Here is a 13,339-nt window from a genome sequence, read left to right as displayed (position 1 = left end):
GCAAGATGCAGAATAGACAAGTTGTACAAATTAAAGAATTTAATGGAGAGTTTTGATTTAAATTTTTATGTTTATTCTTTAAGTGGAGCTTGTCCTTTATTGGAAGGTAAACTCATAGCTTAGCTTTTTCATGATAATGAAATAGGAATTTACTTAATTTGTACAAAAGAAAAATTGCTGTTTATAATTTCATAAGCAACGTAATTTTAGTTACAACAGATACATTGAATGTGACCAATGATCAATTTTTATCTATGGAAATGGAGTATAAAAAAGTAAAAGTCCATCAAGAATTACTTTGTCATTCTATATATTTAAGAAAAAAGCCAAAAACAATAAAACAACCACTGACCACTAGGTTGACACTGACCCTTAAACAGAAGAAGAAAAATGCATTATAAATTTCAAAAAGTTCAGATTAAAATCTGCCTAAAATGTGTGTAAAAGGTTTTTTTTTTTCCCTCTCTCAGCTTTGTAATAATTTAGATGAATATAGAACCAAGATCTATGGATCATATTTTAAATCTAGAAATCTCTTATTTTTGTCAATACACAATCTAATAGTTTCAGAAACTGCCTGCTTCATTTCAGACTTACTGTATGTGAAGATTTCTATTTATACACATTTATACCAATACTATATTTAATGTTTACACTATGCTTAATTTAAATGGGACATCTTATATGTCGGTCAAAGAAATGTACTGGAGCTACCTGGAGAAGAAAACAGAAATCATGAACAGAAGGGTAGTGTTATATTGAGAAAAAAATCAAAATATAATAGAAGAAACCTATCTTAAATATTATAGAATATGTGCTGACATAGGAGGAAAATACTTAAAAATCCGAGGCAGATTTGGAATAAATGAAAACCTCTTTGGTTATATAGTTAAGTAAAGCAACCAAAATCTGCCAATGTGGAAAATGATGTGGAGTTTTTGTTTCTTTAGAATTTGTTAATAACATTAACTCATATTTTATTGATCAACTTTCAGTAGGTAAAGCTACAGTTACAAATGACCTCAAAATTTCTGAGGCTTACAGTGTTAATGGCATATCTCTTGCTCTGATAACTGCAGTCATCTGTGGCTCTGCTTTATATATCTTCTCATTCTGAGACTGGTTAAAGAAATGGCTCATATTTTGGAATGTGTCTTTTTATACATAGAGAAAGAACAAGAAAGTAGACGTCCACATGATAGCTTTTTTATAGATTCTATTCAGAATTTTCTCCTTTCCACTTGCATTTCAATGGCAAAAGCATGTCACAAGGTCAAGGGTGATATCATGGAACTGCAAGTCATATAGCTATGGCAAGAAACACATAAGCTTTTTATTAGAAAGGAAGGAAAAATAATGGGGAAAAATAATGCAATCTACTCTAAGTGTCATTTGCTAAAGTATTTTTTGGGGGGAATGTGGTACTGTAGATAAGTCTTTATAAGTTAGGAAAAATACGGGTCAGAAGTCAAATTGTTTAACAGTGATTGGCAGGGGTCTTCATTAGTAATGAAATATCTGGCATTTTCCCTTTGAAATAAGCTTAATAGTAAAGTCATGAACTCAAAAAAAAAAGTCAGTGTAAAGTAAAAATAATTTTACAAAGAAATGCGAGTTTTACCACATAGAAATAAAATATATGCAAATAAGCATGGAAAGATTTGAAAATAATTTTAAGAAATATATTGCCATAAATTTATTAAATTTTTCATGAAGTTATGAATTAGGATGTTCAAAGATATATATTGTTATCCTTAAAGCAAACACCAAAATACTAACAAAGAAACATAACTTCCTCCCAAAAGAATTATTAAAGATAAACGTGGAATTTACTCTCAAAATATTTGACTCTCTCTCTCTCTCACACACACACACACACACACACACGATAGAAAAGGAAACAGAGGAATACAAGAAGATTAGCCAGATATGAGTTAAACATCAAGTTATTGGGCCTAAAATCAAATATATCAATAATTAAATGGATTAAACACTGCTTAAATGTAGACATATTCACACTAAATTTTTTTTTTAAAAAATCTCTATATTGTTTAGAAGAACGCTTTATTTTATTTATTTGGTTTTATTCCTTTTTAGTGATGAGTCTTGCCTTGTTGCCCAGGCTAGAACATGATGATGAGTTCATAGGTCCCTTTAGCCTTGAATGCCCAGGTTTAAGCTGTCCTCCTTCCTCAGCCTCATCTGTATCTGGGACTATGAGTGTAGAGATGGGGGTTTCGGTATATTGTTTAGCTGGTGTTGAATTCTTTGCCTTAAGAAATCCTTCCCTTAAGCCTCCAGAATGCTGGGATTACAGGTGTGAGTCACTTTACCTGTAAAGAAAAACACTTTAAACATGAGGAAACAGATATTAAAAGTAAAAAGATAAAAGCCATAGCAAAAGAAAGCTGTTGAGGTGACATGAATATCAAAATAAAGTAGGCTTCAAGATGAATTGTGTTTATCAGAGATTCTAAAGGTACATTTCCTAATAATAAATGGGTCACTTATCTCAGAAAACATAAAATTACTAAAAGTTTAAACATGTGGTATAAAAGTTCCCAAATAAAAGATGAAAATTGACAAAATAAGAGAAAGCTAAAGGTATATCTACTACCATATATATTGGTTTTTAATACTTTTTTTCTCAGTATAATTGTTAAAGCAACTAAATAAAATCAGTTAGCTATGGATGATTTGGATAATACTAACCATCAGATAAGCTAATTGACATTTATAGAAAATTACTCCACACAAGAGCAAGTTGGAACTTCTGTGATGCACATGGAATATTCAAGAAGACAGACCATATCCTGGGCCATTAATCAAGTTACGATAAACTTCACAGGATTTCAATTGAACAATATGTTCTTTAAATCATAATAAATTAAGTTAAATAAATTAAAGATGAATAAAAATAATATATCTTTGAAGATCCCCCAAATATTTGGAAATTAAAAAACATACTACCAAATAATTCATGAGTCAGAGAAGAAATCTCAAAAGATATTACCATACACATTTTTAACAGAACTATATGAAAGCACAATATGCCAATATTTGTGGGATGAGACTTTAGCAATCTTTAGAAAGAAATTTATAGATTTAAATACCTATATGAAAAAAATAAGCAAGGGATAAAGCGTGCTACCATTTCAGAAAACTAGAAAAATAATAAATTAAATCCTAAATATGTAGAAAAAAGAAACAATAAAAAGAACTAAAATTAATAAAATGAGAAAACAAAACAGCCTTGTATAAAGAAATTTAATTTGTAATTAAGCAAGTTAAAAAATAAAACACTCCACTATCAGATAATTTCACTAGTGAATCAAACAAACATATGAAGAAAGAATACTAATTCTATACAAATTCTTTCATAAAATAACAGGAATGGTAACAGTTCCCAGCTCATTTAATGAGACTATTTTAACCCTGATACCAGAGGAAGGCACAGAAAATACGAGAAAATAACAACCAGGCTGTCTCATGAACACAGTTACAAAACTGTTTATTAGCAAGTAAAATCCAGCAATGTTTTAAAAAGTCAACATACCATGATCAAGTTTGACTTTTCCCAGGAATGCAAGGTTGGCTTAACATGTGAAAATGAATTGATGTATCTCACCACACTTATAGATTAAGAGAGAAAAATCATCACACATTATGGAAAAAGAAAAAGAACCTCAATCTCTACTTCACACAATGCACAAAATACATTTGAGATAAATCATAAAACTGAATGTAAAATAAAATATAAAAAATTATGAAAACAAACTTGAAGAAAACGTAGGAAGTTATCTTTACAACTTGAAGTAGAAGACTTCTTAGGAATGACAGAGAAATAAAAAGCCATAAAAGAAAAAATTGATTTTATCAAAAGAAAAACTTCTGCTCATTGAAAAAAACATACCATCAAGAAAAGAGACTGAAGGCCGGTATTGCATGGTGGCTCATGCCTGTAATCACTTTGGGAGGCTGATGTGGGAGGAACACATGAGACTAGCCAGAGCAAGAGCAAGACCCTGTCTTTACAAAATATAGAAAAATTAGCCAGGCATGGTTGCATGAACCTGTAGTCTCAACTACTCAGGAGACTGAGGAGGGAGAATTGCTTGAGCCCTGGAGTTTGAAGCTGCAGTGAGCTATGATGACACAACCACACTGTATTCCAAGCAACAGAATGAGATCCTGTCTCAAAACAAACAAATCAAAACAAGAAAGAAAGAAAGAAAGAAGGAAAAAAATATTAAAACACATATATCATGTAAAAGATTTATTCCCAAAACATATTAAAAATTCCTACAACTAGGAAATAAAAATAAAACCACCACCACCAATAATTTTTACTTTAAGACTCAGTAATTCTACTGGTAGGTAGTTATCCAAAAGAAATAAAAACATGTGCACAAAAATTGCTTACAAGAATATTTATAGCAACTTTATTCATAAATACCCAATTATAATTTCCAGACAATAACTGAAAACAACCCAGCTGTTCTTCAGTAGAAGAATGGATAAATGAGCTGTGGTATATCATTCAGTGGAATACTAAGCAATAAAAAGATATAAACTGCTGATGCATGCAATCCTGAATTAATCTCAGAAACTATCATTTTGACTGAAAGAAACTCAATACGAAAATTACATATTGTGTGATTCTATTGATGTGATATTCTAAAATAGTTAAAACTAATCTGTGGTGATAGAGATCACGTTATTGATCTATGCATATATGGACACAGTAATGGTGGGAAAATGGCCAAAAAGTGGCACAAGGGAAATTTCTGGGATGATGGAGTTGTTCTGTGTGCACTCCTCAAAATTAATTAAAAGTTACCTTTAAGATCTGAACACAGTGGTCCTTCAAGATCCATAGAAATTGATTTTGGGGACCCCCCCCGGTATCAAAATCTATCCTTACTCATGTCCCTGATAAAAATAACATATGACACATATTCCCATACATGTGTAACCTCTGAATATCCTTCCTTCTGTATGTTTTGTCAATCTACATTACTTAAAATACCTAGTGCAGTGTAAATGCTATATAGTGGTGATATTATATATTTTTTATTTGTATAATTTTTATTTTTGTGTTCTCAGTTCTTATTGTTTTCTTCCCAAAATATTTTGACCTGAGATTGGCTAAATTTGTGGATGGAGACCTGTGGGTGCCCAGAGATGACTATATTTCACTAAATTTAACATGTTTTAACAATTTAAATGTTTTAAACAATTTGCATTTTAATTGCTAACATTTAACAAAATGAGTCACATTGAGTATGTGTTTAAACATTATATTTCGCAGTTTTCAGAAATAATATAACACAGAATTAAGAATGTTATAAGAGGCATAGGAAGCATGATAGTGGGTTAGAACCGGCCTCAGCAAGTGTGTCAATGTTTAAAACCAGTGTGAAGACCTGTCTGGGGCCAGAACAAGATTGTGAGGAAGGAACTTAGGTAACCTACTTTCATGTGAAACTAAACAGAACAGGAAGATTTGAGAAGTATTTTGATCATTTCTTACAATCCCCCAATCCTGAATCTCTCTAAAAGGACTAAATCAGTTTTAACTGTAGACAGCATATTAGGTAGAATGTGCTTCATCAGCTCCATCTCCCCCACCTCCCTTGACCCTTAAATTCCCCTCAATTGCTTGCCAAAACCTAAGTTTCTATAAAATAAAGGGCAATAATTATTTTACTTTCCAACTCAAAATAAGGAGTTTGAAATGTAAATGCATGGTTAAGATAACACTTTATGATAAATGAATTTCATCCCTGTATCATCAGTATATGGATGCAAATAAGCACTGATCCTTCCCATTTCTGGTAATAGAGAAAGAAGAGAAAGACGAAACAATCCAATTTAGCACACATTTACTGAGTGTGAAACATGTGCTAAGTCGATGGTTTTCAAGCTTTTGTGATTGTGACCTTTAGTAAGAATTGTAATTTATATTGTAGCCTTGCATGTATATACATATGTATAACTAAAGTGCTGTTATAAAATAAAACACATTCTTGCTAAATAAGATGCACTCTGATATTTTCTAGTCTAGTCTAGCCCGTTTTATCTTTACAAAAGTTGAAGTCATGATGCACTGATAGCATGATCTGCTCACAGGCTATGAGTTGTGGTTTGCAAAACACGGCACTATCCTTTCTACTCAAAAGGTGGGCTGTGGACTAATGGACCAATAGCAACAGCATATGGTAACTGGTAAGAAATGCAGACCCTGGGGCCACACCTCACACCTGTGGAATTAGAGTCTGCATTTTAACTAAACCACCAGGTGCTTCCTGTGTACTTTAAGGTGCAGAAGCCCTGGGTCAGGCACTGGTGAGGAGGGTGCTTGGGACAGATGAAGTTTTCTTGGCATTATTTAGGGCAGAGATTCTTACTCATGGATAGTCAGATTTGTGAATATATATATATATACACACACACACACACATATATATAATAGCCCCAAACTAAGCTTTAATATCTCCAGGAATATTCCAGGGCATTTATATTAAACAATATTAAACAAACAATATCTACCAGAGCTTCTGAGCCTGACTCTGTTTAAGAACCACTGGTCCACAGTATTTCATGAAAATTGTGCGCTGATTTAGCTGTTTCTTTATTACAAAGGTAGAAACCTGGACTTAAGGTAATGAGAGGGATTTTATTATTATTCAAGGTGGGTGACTTCATAGAAAGGCATTTTAATTTCCACTGCTACTTCTTCTGAATTGGCTTCTCCTTATGAGATAATTTCCAGATATCTCCATTCTACCCATAACTGCCCTTTCATAAAAATGTGACTTTGAGTAGAAATATTATTATTAGTTCTGCTGAGATAGCAACATTCATCCTTGGAAGACTTCCAGTTCATCCCTAACCAAGGAACTTGACTGCTGAGGAACATGGGGCTGCCCCTAAGTGACTCTCACTGTCATTAAGGGCCTTCACAGTGTATGAGTGTGTTTCCTGAGTGATGGGAAGTTTTAGTCTACAAGTTGCTAATCTCGCTCACACTAAAAGGTTCTCTCCCATTAGCAGCTTCTGTGTTGCATTAATAATAAGAAAGTAATAACGAGACCGACCTCAGCTGTTCAGACTCCCCTGAGGTGAAGACCCAGCTTCCTGCTTGTCCCCATGGCCCACTGTAATGGTCTTGCTTGTATTAAAGTAATAGAGTGGAGAAGATGATGATGCTGTCTATTTTATCAGACTCTAAAATTTCTTCTTTGACGGGAAGAGTGCCTTTTCTTAAAGATTATCAAATTGAAAACAATACCATCAATAGCTTTGCTATTGAAGTTGACCTGTTTAATTTATAACTTTAAAAAATCTAAGTGTAGATCATCACGTACAGGGGGAAAATATCGTTGTTTTAGAAAAAAATAAATCTTTCCAACGTTCCTGGTACAACTATAAAACCGAGAATTCTCCTATCTTCCTGACATCTTTTTGTAAATCAATTCAGTCATCTGCACAGCGGTAAACTTAAGAAAGTCAAGGAATGTAAATCTTTGCTTTTGTAAATATTAAAAACTCTCTTGTTATCAAAGGCAAAGTGATAATGAAATATCATATGAAAACAAAATAAGCAAGATTGAATTTAACAGGTTCAAGGTGAATGTTAACAGATTGTTTTCATTAAAAATGGTTGTAAAAACCAGAAACTAAGGCTGTACTTAATTGCCTATGTTTTTCTCTCCTGAAAATGTGTGATTCTTGGCAAAAGTGTACTGTTTCAAGATCTTCTTAAATATTGCTTTTAAGTGTATGATCATTTGTTGAAATATTTCATTTTCAAATTAAATTGCTTTTTAAACAATTTATATTTTTATTTAGGTAAACAGTAATTCCTCACCTCAAAAGTCTGGCTTATTCCTTGCACTCAAAATAATAGAAAATTTCCTCAAATTACACTAATGTGTCCTGATTTTGAAAGATTAATTTTATAATCAGGTTGCATATTGCCTATTTCTTTTCTTTTCTTTTCTTTCTTTTTTTTTTTTTTTTTTGCAATTTTTGGCCAGGGCTGGGTTTGAACTCACCACCTTCAGCATATGGGGACTGTGCCTTACTTCTTTGAACCACAGGCACTGGCCACCTATTTGTGTACCTATAACTTGGAGGGGGGAGTAACAATATCAATAATCATCATCAGTGACTTAATATATTTTTCAAATAAAATATATGTTCATTACTATCTCAAGAAAATTACTGTGCTAGCTTTGTGCAATATTTATGTAAAATTCAAGAATTTACAGTAAAAACCAAGTAAAAACTATTTTCTAGAAACTTATAATTAGTATATTTCTTCTTATAAGTATTTATCAGCTTTAGGAAAAAAAAAAGGTGGACATATAACTCAAGGCTGCTTAATCTAAATTACTTTATTATACAAGGAGACCTTCTTTGAATGAGAACAGCCATAATTTAGGAATAAGAAAATGCAATGTTTTTTTTTTTTAATGTAATGTACACTAGAGGTGACAATGTAAATCCTTGTAGTTAAATCACTCTTTTGTATGGTCTATTGATTAACCAAGACATGTTGATAAATCCACTAAACCCTCTTGACTATTGTTTTATTTTGCATATAAAAAGCAGACACATTCTCTGCATACCAGTGAGTGTCATAATTACTGTTAAGTGCTGTCCTTAAGTTGGAGGATGTAAAGAATGGAATATGATATTCTCATGAAGCTCTAATAGCGACCAGGTCCACTGGAAAAATAGCAGGTTTAATATAGAAATGTCTTAGCGCTGTTGATATTATGCACACTTATCTGAGTCCTTGTGCTTGCTTTCTTCTATCTGACAGTCCATGAAGGCTCTGGAGAAACTAGTCAGAAGGAGACGTCCACCTGTGATATCTGCCAGTTTGGCGCAGAATGCGATGAAGATGCTGAAGATGTCTGGTAATATGCTATTTTTATTCTTTCAGGAAAAATATTTGTAGTGTTTAATTTCTTTTTACTCTATCAACCATTCTCCAAAAGAGGACACCGTCAGAATTTTTATTTTCCAATCCAGTTCCCAAGGGGAATAAGAGAGCTGTAATAACAGCAATGACTTTCTAGATCTGGATTAAAAGGTGAATCAGGCAGGCAGCTCTCCATGCCATGACTTGATAAGGTACACTAAAGTATTACTAAGGCCCCCCCAAAACTGTCAATGTTAAGATATAGTGGGGGGAAAAAATCTTATTTACTAGAGTATCTTTCAGGAAGCAACATTAGGAGCCAATGATGCTTCCTGCCATCTTAGTCTGTACAAACGGCTATAACAACCTACCATGAACTGGGGAGCTGATTGACAACATATGTTTCTCTCTCTCTATTCTGAAGGCTGGAAAGTCCAAGATCAAGACTTTGGAGGGTTTAGTGTCCAGCTCCTCATAAACAACCCTCTTCTCACTATAGCCTCACATGGCAAGAGGGGCGAGGCAGCCCTCTGGGGATTCATAGATAAAGACACTGATCCCCTTCATGGGGATGCATCTTCCATGACCTGAAGCTCCCCAAAGTCCAGCCTCCTAATACCATCACCTTGGGGGTTACAATTTTAACATATAAGTTTTGTGAGCACACCAACACTCAGCTCGAGGAAGTTGCTAGTCTTTATTTCCAAGATGGCAGGATTGGGTAATTGTAAAAACATGCCCATAGCTACCTTGGGTAAAATGTTTGAGCAAACAGTGATGTCTAGGCTAGGCCTCCTCTTCGTTCCCCAAGTAGTACTCAGCTCCTTCTATAAAGATATGCCGGACAAGTAGTGAATAATATTTATTACTTTGAATGCCAAAATGTTAGCCTTCCAGTGTGTTGTTCCTATCCTAATCATATTGAAAAGTGAAAACCTGTGCTTCAGAGAGAGTCCTTGTATCGTGACAGTAAAAAGAGGCAATCTTCACTTTCCTTCCTTTCTCTTCTCTCTTCTCTTCATTTTTCTCCCTTTCTCTTCCTCTTCTTCCTCCTCCCTCTCCTTTCAGAAAAACCTCTGGATGCTCTTGTTTTCCGCAGTATGCGCCCTGTGTTAGCCTAGAGAAATTAACAGTCATTCTGATAAGACGTTTGTGAGTAGAGGGAGAAATTCATCTAAAAAAAGTGAAGGAAAAAACTAAGAAAAGATAATTTTGGCAGTAGTCAGTCTGCACTTAAAATACTTTTAATGCAGATTAAGGTGAAGATTTTATTCGAGCAGGCTAGGGTTTTAGGGCAAATTGGGTGCGTGTGGGTAAACACTGCCATTAAATATCCAGGTGAAACAGTCATCCATTAATAAAGGAAGACGTCAGTAGAGTTTTCATACCTGTCAAACACATCTAGCCGATGGGCAGCTAGGAGTCAAGTCAGGGGTCTATGTACTGCTTTACCATCTTTATCTTGAGATAATGTATGTTTTCTTAAAAACGTCCTGGCATGTTAATGGCTGGTGAGTTTATGGCTTCTAAACTGTCCCACCCCCAAATCAGTGGGGCTTACTGCCCTAAAATAAATGGCTAACTCAAAGAATCTCTCTTCTTCATAAATGATTTATGACTGTTGTGTAATCACACTCCTTTATGTTGACACATGATAGAAAATGTATCCTCAGAATAACTTGTTTCTAATATTTGCTGGTCACTGAGTCTATGGTTCACCATTGTTGTTCAGGCTGTTATCATGCTGTCAATTATTTCACTTTAAAAGAATGCATGTGGTTCCCTAATTTTTTTAAAGAATTTTTATTCTCTAGTTCCTTATCTTTTTAATGATCCTTCCTTAAGAGCCATAGCTCTACTTTGAAGTTACAAAGATTTAAGATAAGAGATTACAATAGCAGCTAAAAATTATTGGCAGCTTATTATGAGCTTTATCCATTTGCATATAGTTTTTCTGTTCTCTTCAAAATAACTCTAGGAGGTAGAGTCTTTATTATTATTTTATTAAAAGATTATTATTTTACTTTACAAAAAAGAAATGAGTTTTGCAATGTTTAAGTGTCAGGACCAAGATGAAGAGGTGAGGTGAAAGTAATTCCAGAAGCTGTTAGTATAACAATTAAACCAAAAGTACAATTAATATAATGTTTCTTTTCATCATGTCTGGAATAATGAAGTGGCCAGATTGTAGGCAGTGTATCTGCAGTGACTCTCAAGACCTGCAGGATTAGAGTGGTAACTAGGTAGCTGTCTGCAGCAGGCAGTGGAAACATGTCCCAGCAAGCAGAGTGTTGCTCCTTGTATTCTTGAAAAAGTTCAGATCCATGGCACAAAGGCCTTAGAAGAAGGTATGGGCATGGCTAGTGGCATCAGAAAGGCTCAGAATTTGGCTGCAGGGCCCAGACATGGGAAGTAAAGGTCAGAAAAAGTTCAATTACAAAGGAGACAAGACGAACGAGGCAGAACCTCAGTCGCGGAGGAATTGGGTATCGGTCAGAAGAAGTAATCAGGAAGTGAAATAGGGAAGACTGAATAGATACTGGAAATGGTGTAGAAAGCCAAGCCTTGTTACAAGGGGCTGGGAGAGGCACAGCCTAGATGTGGGAAATAAATTACAAGATCAGAATGAAACCACTAGCAAAGCTGACCAGATTCTGAATCACTAAGCTCTTGGCTAGGGTACCTTGTATGCCTCCAGCCTAGGGACAAGATTAGTTCCAAAACGCAGAATAAGTCTGAACCTCCAGATGGGGGCTAAGTGGCCACGGCTGTGAAGATTAGAGGGCTGCGGGGGCAGGGAGCCAAGAAGATCATTAGACTTCCAAGGCAAGAATGAAAAGTTGTTAGCGTTTAAATGAAATGTATTTAAAACGTTCAATGGAAGCAATAAGGAATGATGCTGAAACGATAAGAGCATTGATTTTCATTTACATAAATACCTTTGTATGTTAACATATTGCATTTAGTTATGGCCATGAAGAGCAGATTGGAAACAGCTGAAGGACACAGGAATAAAGTGATAAATGAAATTAAATAGGCATGGGATGAAAGAGGCTATAAAATAAGATGGAAAGCAATAGGGGAGTGATCAGACTATAGGACTAGGCAACAGAACAGTCACTGAATCAGGGGAGATTTGATACACTATTGATTTTGGATGAAGCCGGGTCCTCTACAAAATAAAACACTGCATGTGCTGTGCGGCAACAAAGAGGACCGCTCAGCGTTTTGTTTTATTTGCTCCTTTTGACACCAACTAAGCTATAAGTTTATGCATACAAATCCTCAATCCTGCGTTATGAAGTAATAACAAGATGTGAACAAATACTGATGAGTTATATCTACAGGACTGAAGCAAAGGTTAAAAATTAATTCCTGGTCTTTTCCAAAACCTGACTTGAGAAATCAATATTTTGTATTTTGATAGAAGGTTACTAGTTACTTAAAGATACTCAAATACTTCTCAGATGAATGTAAATCTTTATTAGAATTAAAAAGCCAGGACACAGTCAGCTATTACACTGGAGATGGAAAGAAAAAAAAAAACAATAAAAAAAGGAGGGAGAGAAGAATGGGAACAAAAGGAGGGAAAAAAAATAATTAGAGGATGGCACTGATTGATAAACTGTAACAGTAATGACATAAAGTTGTAAAGCTTTTATTTTGAGACAACAGATGGCTTATAATCTAAGACCCTATTTTATCTTCTATGATTTCATTTCAAGTTTTTCTTTTACATTATTCTTCTTATGGAAAATATCAAGGCTATACATATCAGAAAATTGTCAGTTTTTCTCAATAGGAAAGAAAGACCATCGCTACAAAAGCTTCTTCTGTTGTAGATATTTACCTAACTGATGAAAGGATTAAGTTCCAAAAGAAAGTTAAAATTCAACAGGGTAAGTGGTGCACACCTCAGTATTTCCGGTCTCACATTAGAGGCAGCCTTTATATAAGATGAACTTCAAAAATAATTGAAACACCTGTGTAAAGAGACGTGCAAGCCTGTTTATGGAGAAGGGGTTAAGGGAAGAATAAAGGAAAGGTTTAAAAGATTGTTTCTCTTTATATCTAGACTGAAAAGAGTCAAAACTAATACATTTATACATCAAAGAGACTCTCAAATATATCCTGCCAAATATAATTTATAAAGAAAAAGAATGGCTTATAAATAAGTCAAATATAATAAAATTGATTCATTGCGAAGTAATAAAGCCCCATCTGATAGCACTGGGAATACCAACTTATATTTTCAGCAAATATTTCTGATACTCAGTTCACTTTAGAAACAGCTTTATGCTCCCTTAATTATATTACCTGATAAATTATCTTAGTGAGTCAAAAGTAGGTCAGTAGTAACTCTGCACAGGGAACTTATTCCTTAGAAGTAATTAGCCTGGAACT

General features: G+C 34.2%; 1 protein-coding gene across 2 annotated transcripts in view; it reads left to right on the top strand.

Moving 5' to 3' along the window:
- The window catches only part of TMEFF2 (transmembrane protein with EGF like and two follistatin like domains 2), a 256,835-nt gene that overhangs the window by 136,362 nt on the left and 107,134 nt on the right, over positions 1 to 13,339 (top strand). For both annotated transcript variants that reach the window (XM_003801832.3, XM_003801833.3), the window contains exon 5: positions 8,834 to 8,930. In XM_003801832.3, the coding sequence (XP_003801880.1) occupies positions 8,834 to 8,930 (97 nt within the window). The remainder of the gene's footprint in view (positions 1 to 8,833; positions 8,931 to 13,339) is intronic.

Source organism: Otolemur garnettii, unplaced genomic scaffold, assembly GCF_000181295.1.
Source record: "Otolemur garnettii isolate 467f Iridium unplaced genomic scaffold, OtoGar3 scaffold00222, whole genome shotgun sequence".
NCBI lineage: Eukaryota > Metazoa > Chordata > Mammalia > Primates > Galagidae > Otolemur > Otolemur garnettii.
This window is presented reverse-complemented; position numbering and strand designations above follow the sequence as displayed.